Below are 16,347 nucleotides of genomic sequence, written 5' to 3' on the forward strand. Positions count from 1 at the left end.
GATCTGATTAAAATATTTACTGACCATCGAATTTTACTCTGTATACAACTTGATCAAAATTAAAGTTTAAATATATACCTATAGTATATATATTGTCTGATAACAATTCATTAAATTAATATTCTAAAAAGCCAAGATAAAATATAAACTGTAAAAAGTAAAAATACGCATACCTTTCTATATATTTTAGAAAACTGATGGACCTTCAGATATTTCCATATATTTCCACACCTAGGACCATTTTGTATCAAATGAATCGCCTATATGGCTATATAAGTGTAACCTGAACAGTAGCGGTCAAATGATTTTGTCATGGGAGGGGGTGTGGCTGATTTTTTAATATGCACGACTTAATCATTTAATTATAATTCATGGTTATGCAATCAGCACATTGCTAATATCAATTTTTTTAAATTAAGGTAAATTAGTAATTTATTTATAACAAGTGAAATGTTTATGTTATTGAATATTCACGATCATCGAGCGGGGTAATTCCCATATGTTTTGTGTAAGCAACCAAATATTAATAATAATAACAGCGTTGTTCCTAGAATAAGTCTAGAATCTAGATAATAATAATATACGCTCTATGGGTTGTTTTGAGAAAAAATAAAACAAAATTTAATACATCAACATTATAGTATAATATATATTATATATAAATGTAATTGTTACAAATCTAAAAGAAAAAAGTCGTGGGGGGATCTATCCCCCTCACCCACCCACCTAGTAAATTTAAAAAAGTGAATATATTTTTATTTTTATTTTTTTGTGGAATAAACTAAACAATCTAAATAATGGACACTTCTGAAAATTGGACAACATTTCGGTGACCAAAAATGTCCGGTTTACTTTATTAGTGAAATAAAATATGTTTTAATTAAATATAATTAAAAACACAATGCTTTATTTATGAACAATGTAAATTGTAATTATTTAACACCTAAAAATAATTTAATAACCACATACAAAGATATTTTATAAGAAATTGATCAAAATGAATTTAATTTTGGTTTAATGTATTTTTATAGGAGAAATGATAATATCAAATGATAAGTACAATATGACAGAACTAACAGTTTCCTACTACAGTGCTCAGATGAAACTGACAATTAGAAAACTTAAAAAGTCAGATTTAGGAGGATACAAATGCATATCGAAAAATTCAATTGGAGAAGCTGAAGGAAATATTAGAGTTTATGGTAAAATATTTATAAATTAGAATTTATTGAATTTATTTATTTTTAATTATTAAACCAATACAGTCAACACTCGTTCAAAATATAAAATCAAAATATTTGATACAGGAGTTTTCGGCGGTTTTGCAATTTACGAGTTATAGAAACTGAGGTGTCTGTAATATATAAAAACACTATAATTAAAGAAAATATAAACCTCTACTTTTAAAAAATACCTAACTGTGATTCGAACTCATAGTTTCTAAATTATTAGCTAAGCATGATCAATAATTCATAATAACTGATAGATATTTCGCTTCAACGTTTTTTGATGATTTTCCTGTAAATTGCAAATAAAATTTAAAAAATAACCTCCATACATTAGTAACCAAACCTTATAAACATTTTAACTCAGATTTTAAGTGTTTACTGTTTTCCAAAAAGCAAATCGTAATACATTTAAAAAAAAAATAGTTATTTTAATAACACTATGTTTATCAACAGAAATGGATTTATCTAAGCCCAGAACACCTAGTGAAGACGTTGACGATAATGCTATAAATGCGTTTGATTCTGAAGAAGATGACTATGAAAATAGAAACACGGGACGCAATTCTTCAAACAACTCACCGGCGCTCAAAGATCAATCTCACCGTTTACCTAGATCATCTTCAAACATAATACGATACATTGATTTTGTTATGTTAATACCGATATTAATGTTGATGAAATACTGAACTGTTATATTGTATTCATATTATTGAAGTAAACAAATTTTTGGAGGTTGGCCTATTCTAGAGGGCTTTTTATAGGCTCTCTAGTCTATTTCATTTAGACTATAATACACATTATTCATACAATAAAATGTATTATGTTACCTATATTAATATGTACCTATATTATGTATACATTTTTCATTTGCATTCTTCCCACTTTTAGTATCCGACCAAAACGATACAATACTATCGGTATGTATATACGACTTATACGAAAAATAATCCTATTAATTATTAAAAACATATTATATAAACGTGTACTTACGGGTATACTGACTTTGTTGAGTCAAAGGGTATACATCTCATTTTGATGGTATTAATACGCCTAAACTGAGGACAACAGATAAATAAAAATAAACCTACGACCTAAAACTAATATCTAACTTTCGATGGATTTAAAAAATATCGCAATTTCAAATTTGTATATATGTATTACTTTTTTATGGATCAATAAATGTTGTAGTAATTTCAACTAAAAATGTATATGTTAAATATGATAACAATGTATTAACTATCATTAAACTATTGTTAGGTACCTACCTACCTGTTATATTTCAATTTTTTTGTAAATTACACTTCCTGTCATCACCCAACCTCCGTTTGTTTACAATGGCATAATACGAGTTAAGACTATATTTACGAAAATTAATAATAATATAAATTATTCTCAATGAGGTATAATTATGTTGTTGATGAATTTATCACATTAAATGTTTTACCGTAAATGAATGTAAAATATTAACCATATGTAAATAAACTTAGTTAAATGAATGTATTGAATAATTTATTATCATACCTACCTATTCAGTACCTATTATAAAGTATGATCAAACAAAATCAATAAAAATGCCTATATAAATATAGAAGATCTTATTGTTTTACTATTAAAAATAAAAATTACACAATCCTACATAGACAATCAATAGACCCCATTCACATCACACGGTAGTTATATTATTAACAGTTTTAAATTAAAATTTTAATCATTTAACACATTGATTGCTAATATAAATTAACATATTATTATTCGACTATATAAGATGAATTATATTAGACGTAAATTATTTGTTCATATAAAACTTCCAACTTGTCTGCACCGATACACGTCAAATATTTTAACCAAATGGCTAAAAGCTCTCGTTAAAACGTAAACGTCGTTAACCGCAATTTATCGAAACTTGCTTAAACTTGTTAAGCGTTGACGGTAAATGACAATATTGGCAGACATTGATTAATAAAACTGGCATTCTGCGGGTATAAACTTAAGATGGAGAATCTTTCACGAAATAAAAAGAATGATTTTCACCAGACTGCAGACACCAATACGACAGAAGCCACCTCTACACGAACATGTACATCGTACAACAGAAACTATAAAAAGGGTGGGCAAGTGGGTATCGCTCTGCTGTATAGTAGAGGTTGATAGTAGGTTTCTATAATGGATGTGTTAAATTTGAATGACAGGTATCATTGTATACGAAAAACGATTCTGAACAAATGATTTGTCAATCTATATGTTATATTGATATGCGTAAAAATTCCTGTTTTTCCGTTACTTTTTTAGGGCTTTTCCTGGCGAATTTGAAAACTACTGGAAATTTTTTTACTTTTGACCCCCCCCCCCCCAAAGTACCAACTAGATTCACTTTCCTTTACAAATTGGGACTGAAGTTAAAAATCAAAACACTATTACTACTCCAAAACGTGATGACAGACACAAAAAAAATAAAAAAAATAAACATACATCATTGTAAAATCAATACATTCATCACTCTGTTCAGAATCTAAAATAATTAAATCAGTATACCTATAAGTAGGAACCTACCTATCAAATAGGGGAATATTTAGCCTTATTTTTAAGAAAAGGAGAAAATAAATTAGTGCAAAAATTACAAAACACTAAAGATCCATTTGACTAAAACCTGTCAGCCAATTAACCAAAATACGACAGGTTTATAATTATTTCAAATCCTATAATAATATTATAAAATATATATATTTGATTATGATTTCCGCATTAGCGCAACTAGGGGGGACTTAGCCCCCTCAAAATATATTTTAGCCCCCCCCCAACCCCCAAATTTTTTAAATTATTTAAGATTAAATAATAATTATTAACTTAAGCATAAAATAGTGAGAATGTGAGATACATCCTATGCAATATGACGTAGTGAATTATTATAACAGAATTATTCAAAAGTAAATTGTATAAATATAAAATTAAAAATATTAAAGTTTATTTTGCAATATACATATTATAATTGAATAAAAGTATTCTTATCTAAATATTATGCGAACATACGGCATCGACCAGCGGCATTGCAGCGGTCACCGTCCAATATTTTAATTTTATGTTGTTGATTAAAAACGAACAAAAAACTTATTTAGTATTTACAGTGAAACCTCCTTTAACGCACACCTTTAAATAGCGGACATTTTTGGAAAACATTAAAGTGCCTACCTAAATTAAATTAGGTATTTATTTGTGAGCCTGCAGCCCCCCTCTAATATTTTAGACCTACTTGCGTCAATAAATTCATCATTGGCCCAGGTGGAAGGACGGAGAAATCCTCCTGGACCATTCCATCTCTGTCTAAGCTATTTCGCATTGTAATATTGTAATAAAATAAAACTAACAACTACCCACACGTCTACGCACGCGGCTGTACGACGACTAACCAATTATGGGAACCAATGATAATAATACAAAAAAACTAATAATAATAGTTGACGTATAAATATGATCGTTTATAGGCAGTACTTACTACCTGCCTGACTACCAATATCCACTCGGATATTCCATACTATACAAACACTCAAGTATAAGCTCACGGATCAACATCATACATAATTTTAATCAACTGTATTGTAATGTTGTCTCAAAACAACATACTAAAGTTATCGCAATTGTATAAACTAATATAAACTATATATATATAGTATATTTGCATTGATCGCTAACCACTAAAGTATCTTACCAATTGTTTTCAATAACATTTGTTAGGTTATGCACGTTACAAAACACAATACAATAATAAAATCAACGATTTCCATGCTATTTTGCCATCCAGTTAATGTTGGTTAAGTTAAGGGGAAATAACGTTGCATCGTATGGTAAGTAGGTAGCCACTCTACTATACAGTAGACGACGAGGATACATCGTAATTGAGTACCTAGTTTACTGTATAATGAGTGTTAAATTTGAATTAAATAATAAATCATTGATTATACGAAAAACAATTCTAAACGAAGACAGTCTCTAAAAGCCTATATATTAAATTATAAGTATGTAAGTATACGGTACCTATAGCCACCTAGATAGTAGGTATATTTTATGATAAAGGTATTAAATTGCTAATACCTATATTATATTTATATTGCTATTATCTATTTTACTATTAGTAATACTACACATTAAATAACACAGTATTATTTAATCTATACTGCGTAATACATTATAGGAGCTATAGTGCCTATAGCTATAGTTCAATTACTTTTTTTTAAAAATATTAAATTTATTATATCATTATATTATTATTTAATTATTAAAATAGTATACAATTATATCATAGGTATATTATTTATTGTTATTATAAATTTGAAAAATTTTCAATTTTTATTTCTTAGAAGTACAAACTATAAACAATTCACTATCAAAAACCTCTTTCAAAGTTAAAAATCTAAGCATTTTTTAAACTACTTATTGTATATAGGTATTCATAAAAGAAACAAAATATGTCACTTTAAAAAATTCAAATATACCATATTTTACCATAAAATGTAAATAATACAGGGTGATTATTTTATCATAAACACTCATTATTTCTTCAAGTATTGACTTTTTCATTTTTTTTTTTTTCAAACTGAAAATTTTATTTTTTTCCCCCTTTTATTTAATAGTCAAACCACTATCAACTTTTGATTTTCAAATGGCAACCTATATAAAATGTACTTAATTATCAGGGCTATTTTTTTTAAGAATTTTAACGTTCAAATTATTATTTTTCGTTAATTTTTTTACGAAATATATTATTTTAAAGTTAAGCGGTTTTAGGTTTTTATAATACTTCGTTTCTGAAGACCAGTAATCACATGGGTAATTAATAATAATAAGAGCTGATTGAAAGGTACATATTTTCATAATATGTAATAATCTCTAATGTAAAAATCGACTATCAACGCATTGATGAACTTTGTATCTGTAGTTGCTACGTCCAACCATATGTATTGTCATATCTAATTTAGATAATAACCAACATTTTAATCAATGCCTCATAGCCGTAACAGTCAGCTGTAGGACGAACACCTGAAAACCTCAAACCACCCAACTTTAAAAAGCAATATCTCACTAAAAAATTAACGAAAAATAATAATTTAAACGTCAAAAAAAATAAAAAAATAACCTTTTTAATTTAGTACATTTTAAATATAGGCTACCATTTAAGTTAAAAATTAATAGTGATTTCACTATTATATAACAGTAAAAAAAATAAAACTGTTATATAGGTAGTTTTAGAAAAGCATAAAACAAAAATTTTGAAAAAAAAAATTGAAATAAGTCAACACTTTTTGAAACAATGAGTATTCAATGATAAAAGAATCACCATGTATAATAAATAGTTTAGTATTTATAGTAAATGTTTATACTTTACAATATATAGTATACTTAAAAATATAATATCAGACTAAAAAAATCCCTAGAAAATGCATAGAAAACTATCAACATTGAAATAATTCATATTAAATACTAATTAATAATTAAATACCTTGGGCAAAATTAAATGATCAAATTTAGTCACGCAACATAGCAGGTCATCATTAAAAAATCAATCATTAAAGAAACATAATATGTCTTATGAAGCATTTTATTTGTGATCATAATACTTATATAACAATAACATAACAATTACGTATTTGATCTCATATCTGAAAACTTTTTCAAACCATTCATTAATACTTGCATAGTCATCCCATTTTTTACCAATATTGATACTACTCCTAAGCGCTCTAAATCAACAATGTTCCGTTGTTCATCATCAAAAAAAATCATATCCTCCAATTTGATATTACATTTTTTGCTTATCCTAATTATTAAAACCAAAAATTAGTAATAAATAATAATGTTAATAAAATAAAAGATAGTATTTGTTACTTAATCCTCACTTATTTATATGTGTGTCTTTGCTACCAGGATAAATTTGTTTGTTTTGAAAATATTTATTCCAACCAAATAATTGTATGAGTTGCTCAGCACCATCAGTTTCTCCAGTTCTTGAAGCCACACTTATGCCAATATTTTTGTCCTGAAGATATTTCAAGACTTTTGGTGTATCTGGATAATGTTTAATTACACTTCCTGTATAATCGACCACTTTACCAGCACTAAACAAATAAACAAAAAAATTATAATATTTACTTATGGCTATTCTTAAACCTATAAACTTACCCATTTTTATGAAAAGGAGGATTCACATGAGTGTCAACCCAAAATGGCCACAATGTATAATCTATAGTAAATAAATCATCATTATTGTTAGAATCATAGGCACAAATATGGTGGTGCTTGGGGGGGGGGTTATGGTCCACTCAAAAACTAATGATTTAACTACATAATAAATTCAAAATCTAGTATAGAACTGTAATACAGCCCTCCCCCCCACCAAAAAAAAAAAAAAATTTCAAACACTATTTGCACCTATGCTTAAAATCTAATCAAGTTTGAAATAATTATTTAATTGTATTGAAGAATAACAATTCCAGAATTACTACATATTCTATGTTAATTAAAAGGAAATGTATGCCATTTAAAAAGATATTCTCATAGGTATAAATTATCTTTAAATTAGACATTTTAGTAAAATATTATCATTAATGTGTGGTATGGATATCCAAATAAAGAATATACTAACATTTTCAAATTGTACTTACAATATAAATACTTGGTAATGCAAAAAATTATCAAGCAGCATACCTAAATCAAAAACAACCATCTTCGGAACTCTTGTTAAGGTCTCCTCTAATGAATTCGCCATGTTAGTTTTAACAATGTTTATTTGTAAAATTATTTTTAAAAAAATAGGTTTATTTGAGACTTATTTATTTATTTTGTCGAAAATACTGCAATATTTTCAGAAATATATATTATATTATATTATATGTAATAATTGTAATATTATATATAATATTATTATTCTATTTCTCAATAAATCAATTAGTAATCACTGACTTGGTGATTCTGGCGATTGCTATTTAAATTATTTTATCATGATACAGTAAACTTACTTTACTATGGATTTGGATCAATCATGCATCGAGAAAAACATTGATGATAAAAACATTAAAAAATAAAAACCATACCTACGTTATCTTCATGTGTTATCTTAGTCCGTGATATCAATATTAATTCTGTGGTTCTATACTGTTCTATAACTATGACCGAAACCGGTACTTATATTTGATAACACAAGAGATAGTGATAATAAAATTTATGTGTATACAATACATGTTTTGTCTTGTTAAAAAAATTGCAAACTGGGTTTCCAGTTTCCACGATTCATTAAGGAAATAAAATCTTCATACGTAATATTTAAATATAAAATAAAATCTAAAACAAACAAATTTATATTACCATAAATTACGTTTTTATACAATTGGACTGAAGAAATGTTTGATTGCGTATTATAGATATTTAAAGTGTGTGTTTAGAACAACTATATAAATTTAAAGTAGGTAAACTTTTAGGTACACACATCTACCAATGAAACATAAGAAATAAAACAAAATTTTATTTGTAAGTATATTTTATATGTTTTACTCATTATTCATCTAGATTAAAATTATTTTTATGATAATGCTTTAAGCAGGTAACTACCTATTCAAGTTAAATTTAGTTATTTTAGAAACAATTTTAGCAATTCAAAAATCAGCAGTAAAATATTTAAATTAAGTTTGCAAGATATCTAAATCCTAATAAGTAATTTTTAAAATATTAATTAGTCATTATATTTTGTTCGTTGTTTTAATCCAATTATTCTTACATGATCTATTGTTTGATAACTTTATTTGTAATGATCAGTTTGTACTAATAAATTTAAGTGTATTTAAATAATTAAATGTATCTACTTGTATAATATATAAATTAAATAATGTCTTGTGGTTAAACAATTACCCATTTATTACATTTATGTATTATGCGTATTATAAATTCAAAGAAGAACAAAGCTATTTAAAAAAATGTGTTACAATTAATTGTAATACTTATAAATATAAATATAGTTCTATATTGTATAAAAAAAATTCTAATCTATAATATTACTTAAATTTTTTTCAGAAGTCATCACCATGAAATTACCCTCGTTTACTACAATTGTGTCTGTTTTATTCCTATCATACTTGGGTAATCTCTTTTACTCAATATGGGTAATGGTACAACCACCAACATGTACTAGTGAAGGTCTATGTTTGAAATCATTTTTGTTACGAAAACCTAACTTAGAAGTAAGTTTTTTTCTATAAATATTTATTATATTATTTAATTATTTTTATTGTAATCATTTTTTAGCTTACCATATTTGTTGCACCACATTCAAACCCTCGAGGATCAGAAGTTATATATGTAAACAATTTCTTAATACCAAATTATAATGTTTCTTATGAAAGGTATAACCAACCTGTTTATAGTATGATACAAACTACTCACTTACATTTTTTTTTGAATAAATCTATTTTTTTTTATTGCAGATTGATGTCTGTAGAACTACCAAGACTAACCAAAAGAAACGGAACATTGTATGCACATGTGTTCTTAAGTAAAACTCAAGAAACACTGTATTCTGGTGATAAATGGACCAAATTATTATCTGACCCTGAGACTGTATACACCTTAGTACCAATGTCTATTTATAAAGAACCTGAATATAAAATTTTTCAATTACTACAAGATGGGGAAAATTTAAAAAAAAATGTTGAAAAACCAGTGACACATATAAAGGCTGTATTACCAGTTAGCATGTTAACAGAACCATTACATTTATCTCAGATTCATATGCCTAGTGATATTTATCAATATATAAGGTAAAAGTAATATGAGATTGAATACGATTTTATTTTGAAAATATAAAATTAAAGAAGAAAGGATTCTGAATCATATAATTAAAATAATTATTTCAGGTTATATGGAAAAAAACAAGAGTATTTACCTATATTCCTACACAACTCTCTTCAGGATAGATCCTTCAATATTACAAAAATCAACAAAAATAGTACACATGTACCCATTTTGTTGCGTTATGAACCTTTAAGTTACACTGGATTAAGGTAATATAATTTTTAATACTTTTTCCCGTTTATTGATTTATTAAATTTTTATTCAAGAATGATCGATTAATGGCTTGATTTACCTAGCTTATTAGAATGAATTGTTTAAAATCTTTAAATCTTTATAATCTTTCAATTATAAATACTATAGATCATCCCTATTAAAGGTGTAGATAATTTTTTATTAACTGGTTACTGGCCAAGCACAATTTTTAATACTGACCATGTGTTGAGTAATGGCCAAATTAAAATGCAAATACCAAATACGTACCAACTACCAATTAATGATCAAGTAGATATTAATTAAGCCTTTAAACACAAAGGTGCTGGGTAGTTGTACAATTATAATAAATTAATAACAATAATAAAACTAATACCTTTTAGCCTGAGTATATACTTTCTACTGATCCAAACACTATTATAAGTACATTATTTAATTATTAGAGTAACACTAATACCAGTTGTTTAGGTAGTAGGCAATATTTATGTAAAATGGTATTCAACTGACAATAATATTGAATATTTTAATATTAAAATAGTAAAATATAAATAATAAATACCACAATCAATTTTTAAAATCCATAATTTGAAATTTTAATTTTAATGTTAAATATTTTAAATTAAAATCTCTTTGAAACATAAAAAATAAAACTTAATAGTTTAATAAAAATTAATAAATTATTAATGAAAAAAATTTATCCTGTCAGTAATTAATAATATTGTGCAATAAAAAATAATACTGATAAAACTTTATAACTGACAATTTGTATAGGAATAATGTATATACACAATACACCTATTACCTAATGCGACAATTGCATTTTGATTGCAAATTGTAATCATATAATTTATAAATACAAGATTTATTTTTATAATTCGTTGAAATCTTAATTTCATATATAGTTATGTATTAATATATATACACATACATTATTATTAATATTATAAGGTAATTTTGATTAAATTTTATTACATCATTACTAAATCTATGTTTTATTTGTATGTTTATTATTTTTAGAATATTAACACAAACTCAATTAGCTATGGTAACATTGCAACAATTTGGATTCAAAAATAAAGATATTGATGAAATTAAAGCTATTTTTGATACCAATCATTATTTGCTATTAATTTCAATTATTGTTGCATTTGTTCACGTGAGATAAAAATTATAATTGTTTTTATTGTTTTCTATGAAATTAAAATGTATTATTTATTTGTCCTCAGATATTGTTTGATTTCCTAGCCTTTAAAAATGACATATCATTCTGGCGATCGCGAAAATCTATGGCTGGGTTATCATCGCGTCTTGTTATATGGCGTGCTTTTAGTCAAACAGTTGTATTACTTTATTTGATTGAAGAAAAAGCTTCAATGTTGATCATTATACCAAGTGTAATCAGTTCTGTAATAGAGGTAAAACTTAAAAGACATTTTATCAATGTAAAATAGACTTATATTTAAATACCAGGTAATTCTTTAGTTTAAAACACTCATTATTTCAGTAACTATTAATGTTTAAAAAAAAGTGTTTACATAGTTTAAGTTTTACAAGACAACATTGTTTTTAATTATTTTAGTTTTACATTTTTAATCTCATAATCTAATAATGAGAAATATTTTTTGAATTTTTAAGTATACTTATACCATATTTTCAATTTTTTTATACTATTAGCATATAAAGTACACAGTACTAAATGTTCTGCAAAGATACAAACTTCTATTTTTTAATGAAATCCCTCTTTTCTACTATAAATTATTCTAATGGATACTTTTTCTTAAAATGATGATGTATCAATTATTAATTAAGAGTATTTTTTTAATTTTGTGTACTAAGGATTATAATAGTTCCATTATAATAGGTTTGAATGAAATTGATTCTATAGACACTTAAAGAGATTTGTACATTTTAGTTATTAATATTAATCTATCAATATTTGTAATTTTTAAAACTATTTTCCTTAATATAAACATTGTAATAACTGAGTAATTTCACGTTAAAATTTTGAATTAGATACATTAACATTTAAAAAAAAAAATATTCAACAAATAATTTACAGCACAAAAGAAGGTTCTCTCTAGAAAAATTGAAGTGTGTATCACCACAGAACAATCTTTAAGTAATAGAAAAAAATTCAAGAATTAAAAAATAAAGTCAATTATATTTTAAAATTCTGAAATCAGAATTTGAATTAATTTATTAATAAAAGAAAAATGGGGAAGAGCATGCTTTGTGAATCACATTGTATAATATACATTACATTTTTTTTTTAATAAATTAGATTTGGAAAGTGTTTAAAATCATACCAATAGATTGGAAAAATCTTAAACTAAAACAATTAACCCTAAATCGTGCTGAAGAAGATACTAAAAAGTTTGATGCTGAATCCATGAAATATCTCTCGTATGTTTTGTACCCATTATGCGCTGGTGCAGCTATTTATTCACTTATCTATGAACCACAAAAAAGGTTTGATCTATAATACATTTAATTTGTACAAGATAATTGAAATTTATTAATCTAAAAATGTGTTTAGCTGGTATTCTTGGAGTATTAAAAGTCTTGTGAATGGAGTTTATGCATTTGGTTTTCTTTTCATGTTACCTCAACTTTTTATCAACTATAGACTTAAATCAGTAGCCAATCTCCCATGGAAAACATTTATGTATAAGGTAAGTTTTTAGACATTTAATAATACACAATTTTTTTTTAATTTTTTTTTTTTGTTCTACAGGCATTTAACACTTTCATTGATGACTTGTTTGCATTTATTATTCCTATGCCAACTGCCCATCGATTAGCCTGTTTCAGGGATGATATAGTTTTTCTCATTTATATCTATCAAAGATGGTAATCAATATTATTATGAAATTAAAATCAAATCAGCACAATCCTTATTTAATCATATTTGATATTAGGTTGTATCCAGTGGATCAAAGTAGATTGGATGAAGATGTTGAAGTACCTGAATTACCTTCTGAAGAACTAAAGACAAAAACTGATTAATTTGTTGATCATTCGATTTTTTATATTATTATAATTATGTTATAAAAATAAAATATATAATTTTTGTTTACACCTAATACTTTAAATATATTTTTTTGATATGTTCTTTGTGATATTGTGATATTTTAAATATATGTAGTTGTTGTTTTCTATACTTATAAGTGTGAAAGTTATACAAGACAAACATTTTTTTTTTTAATGTACCAATATTATTGTTATTTTAATGTTGCTTTGGTGATTGATGAAAAAAATTCATAGGTATTAACTATTTTTAATAATATTTTAAAATGTACAATAATGTTATAATTATTAATTGCTATAACAAATGCCAGTAATTAATTTTATGTGTTCATTATTTTGACATATTATTTGCCAATTTAAGTTAATTGAAAATAAAATAAATAGTTTGTATGTATAATAAATACAATGTTATGTATGTAACTGTACTTTGTAGTTTACTAGTATTACAGATTAAATAAAAAATATTTATTTATTTAATAATTTGTATTAATTATTATGTTTATATGATAACGTTACAACAGTGATTTCTACGGGTGGCCACTTTCTTAGTAATAATATTAATTTTATTTACCAAAATAAATACTTTAAATAGTATTCAACAGTTTTATTTTATATCAAATTAAATTATTAAATAGTTATAATATAACAATAGTTATAGTATATTATACTGGTGTATATTTAATTATATTTTATATTATGTGTAATAGTAGCACATAGTTACATACCTAAAATTCAGTTTCATAAATTTAAAAAAAATAATAACATTTCTTGAATAATAATAATAATAATAACTTATTGTATATAGTTAAATAACAAAAATATGTTGATCCATCTATATATAGATAAATTTTTATTTTTTATTAAATCCTTTGATTCAATTTCTTGTCTCGATAAGGATAGAAACTGACGGAAGTCAAAAATATTTCTGCATTATTTTATAAAATGTTTAAATTAAACTGCAATATGGCAATATATTCCTAAGACATATTATTTTGCAAAAAATATTCATTAACCTTGAAATATGCTTTTTTATGCACTAAAAGATTTTATAAATCAGTTCATAAGAAAATGAATTGTCAAGAAAGCTAATCTAATTGTAGCTGCATATTCTCAGTTAAAATATGTAAAACATAAAAATCTAGTCTCTAGTTATCACATATTCATACATTATAAATTTGTGACCTTATTGTCAAATATCAAATATTTGATAATTTCTATTTGTTTTAAAAAGTGTTAAGTATTTTTTCAATAAGATTAGTTCAACAAGATTTTTTATAATAGTGAATTACTATAACTTAATAGCAAAAAAATAATCATTGATGTAGATACTTTATAAACATTATTAATAATATAATTAGCGGTAATAAATAATAATAATCAAGTTAATTTGAATCTTGTAAAAACACAGCTACACATATTGGTGCATTTAAAAGTACCTACTACACTATACTAGTTTCAATAAATTATAATATATTCAAAGAAGAAATAATAACAATTTTAAAATTATACAAATGTATCATTTTCTTTTTTAACCAGTATTAATTATACATAAAATTGAATTTTAAATTTTAATAAACCAAATAATAATTTAATCTCTTCGCTGTTCATGATGAATGAAAACTTATATTATTAATTTATACAAATAAAAAATCTTATTGACAAAAACATAAACACATAGATCCAATAGAAAAATAATTTCTTTTTAATCTCATTTAAACTGACTTACAAGTATTGCAAGATTAATAATTGGTATTTGAAAATCATACCCAGTGTTAAATAACATATCCAAAAGTTTAGTGATTTCGCTCATCCGTGTTTTTCTTTCAGAATTAAGATTTAAGCATTTTGCAACCAAAGATCTAATATTTTTTTTTTTAGACACTTCATAGTCAAATTGTAGAACGCATATGCAAAAACTAAAACATTTTTTGAATGCCAAATCAAATGCCGTATTGTCACCATACAAAAGAGAACCACTTGTGATCTGATTCAAAAGTTCTATTATATAATCCCACAAAGTCATTTCTCCAAAATATTTATTACACGAGCTGAGTAGTAATTGTTCATACTCTGTATCCATATATTGAACGCATGGTGGATGCATCTCAAAGTTTTTAACAAGAACGTTGTAATATTGTTCGACTGTTGTAACATCTTTGCATTCTAACATTTCATTGACTAAAAATTGCATTGTGTCTCCATTGAAATAAGTAATCTTTGTTATGTACATTATAATCAGTCTTGTGTTTTTTGGCTCCTGATTGGCAGCTAATTTGGCCAGGTTATTACTGAAAGGATATGCGATATTAGAATATTTAGAATGAACGTCTTCTGGTGCATTATCGTTAATGCACTGACAGACTGTGGGCACACACTGAATTGGACTTAATCCGTCTAATGTTGATAGGTAATCTTTAACATCGCTATCTTTCAAAATGTTCATGGTGTCTAATTTGAAAAGCAATAATATTATAGTTATTAACGAGGTTAGTAGTATGTTTTTTCGTTCAATTACCTGTTAAATATATTTACAGCATATTAGTTACAAGCTCGTACAATTAAAAATATCGAGAAAAGTTGAAACGGGTGTGATAAAAATTTAAAAATATCAAATAAAAATAATAAATTATCTACGTTAAACTTAATATATTGTATTAGCTATTAACATGAACTGAGATATATCTTAGTATATCTTAGTTCATAGCTATTAACTATTAAAGTATTAAGTATAAATTTAAAAAATAAGTCAACTAATTATAACGATGTATATTCTTATCAATAGAGCAAAGCAAACTATAATAAATAACCACAGATATAGATAATAAACTTTATATTATCTATATCTGTGTAAATAACCCTCGAAATTAATAAAATAACGAAATTTTGATAATAATTGTACCGTGATCGCACATTTACCAGTGGGACCGGTCGGGAGAACGTTGCAAATGTGACAAATTACGATTTACAATACAATGTATCTATTTTTTTTTATATGTTCTACCACAGAAGACAGAACAATATTTACTAGCCATTAGGTAGTAGTATATGA

General features: G+C 25.1%; 4 protein-coding genes across 7 annotated transcripts in view; 2 read left to right on the forward strand and 2 right to left on the reverse strand.

Moving 5' to 3' along the window:
• Positions 1-2,725, forward strand: part of LOC132931695 (lachesin-like) — a 183,588-nt gene extending 180,863 nt beyond the window's left edge. For all 4 annotated transcript variants that reach the window (XM_060997633.1, XM_060997636.1, XM_060997635.1 and 1 more), the window contains 2 exons: positions 1,032-1,202; positions 1,683-2,725. In XM_060997633.1, the coding sequence (XP_060853616.1) occupies positions 1,032-1,202; positions 1,683-1,915 (404 nt within the window). In that variant the 3' untranslated portion in view covers positions 1,916-2,725. The remainder of the gene's footprint in view (positions 1-1,031; positions 1,203-1,682) is intronic.
• Positions 2,726-6,798: 4,073 nt separating this feature from the next.
• On the reverse strand, positions 6,799-8,218 carry LOC132932027 (magnesium-dependent phosphatase 1-like). The gene is made up of 4 exons (XM_060998197.1): positions 7,926-8,218; positions 7,401-7,461; positions 7,118-7,336; positions 6,799-7,038 (listed from the first exon to the last, which is right to left on the reverse strand). Exons 1-4 carry the CDS (start codon positions 7,984-7,986, stop codon positions 6,861-6,863), a joined length of 519 nt encoding a protein of 172 aa, XP_060854180.1. The 5' UTR covers positions 7,987-8,218; the 3' UTR covers positions 6,799-6,860.
• A 231-nt stretch (positions 8,219-8,449) lies between these two features.
• On the forward strand, positions 8,450-13,431 carry LOC132932025 (lipid scramblase CLPTM1L). Its single transcript, XM_060998194.1, has 11 exons — positions 8,450-8,744; positions 9,285-9,451; positions 9,516-9,613; positions 9,695-10,027; positions 10,124-10,270; positions 11,289-11,427; positions 11,498-11,686; positions 12,553-12,740; positions 12,808-12,943; positions 13,006-13,121; positions 13,190-13,431. The coding sequence occupies exons 2-11, from the start codon at positions 9,296-9,298 to the stop codon at positions 13,275-13,277; spliced, it is 1,590 nt and encodes a 529-aa protein (XP_060854177.1). The 5' UTR covers positions 8,450-8,744; positions 9,285-9,295; the 3' UTR covers positions 13,278-13,431.
• A 1,314-nt stretch (positions 13,432-14,745) lies between these two features.
• LOC132932026 (uncharacterized) lies at positions 14,746-16,093 on the reverse strand. The gene is made up of 2 exons (XM_060998195.1): positions 15,814-16,093; positions 14,746-15,746 (listed from the first exon to the last, which is right to left on the reverse strand). The coding sequence occupies exon 2, from the start codon at positions 15,739-15,741 to the stop codon at positions 15,007-15,009; it is 735 nt and encodes a 244-aa protein (XP_060854178.1). The 5' UTR covers positions 15,742-15,746; positions 15,814-16,093; the 3' UTR covers positions 14,746-15,006.
• Positions 16,094-16,347: the final 254 nt, after the last annotated feature.

Source organism: Rhopalosiphum padi, chromosome 1 (genome assembly GCF_020882245.1).
Source record: "Rhopalosiphum padi isolate XX-2018 chromosome 1, ASM2088224v1, whole genome shotgun sequence".
NCBI classification, from domain to species: Eukaryota; Metazoa; Arthropoda; class Insecta; order Hemiptera; family Aphididae; genus Rhopalosiphum; species Rhopalosiphum padi.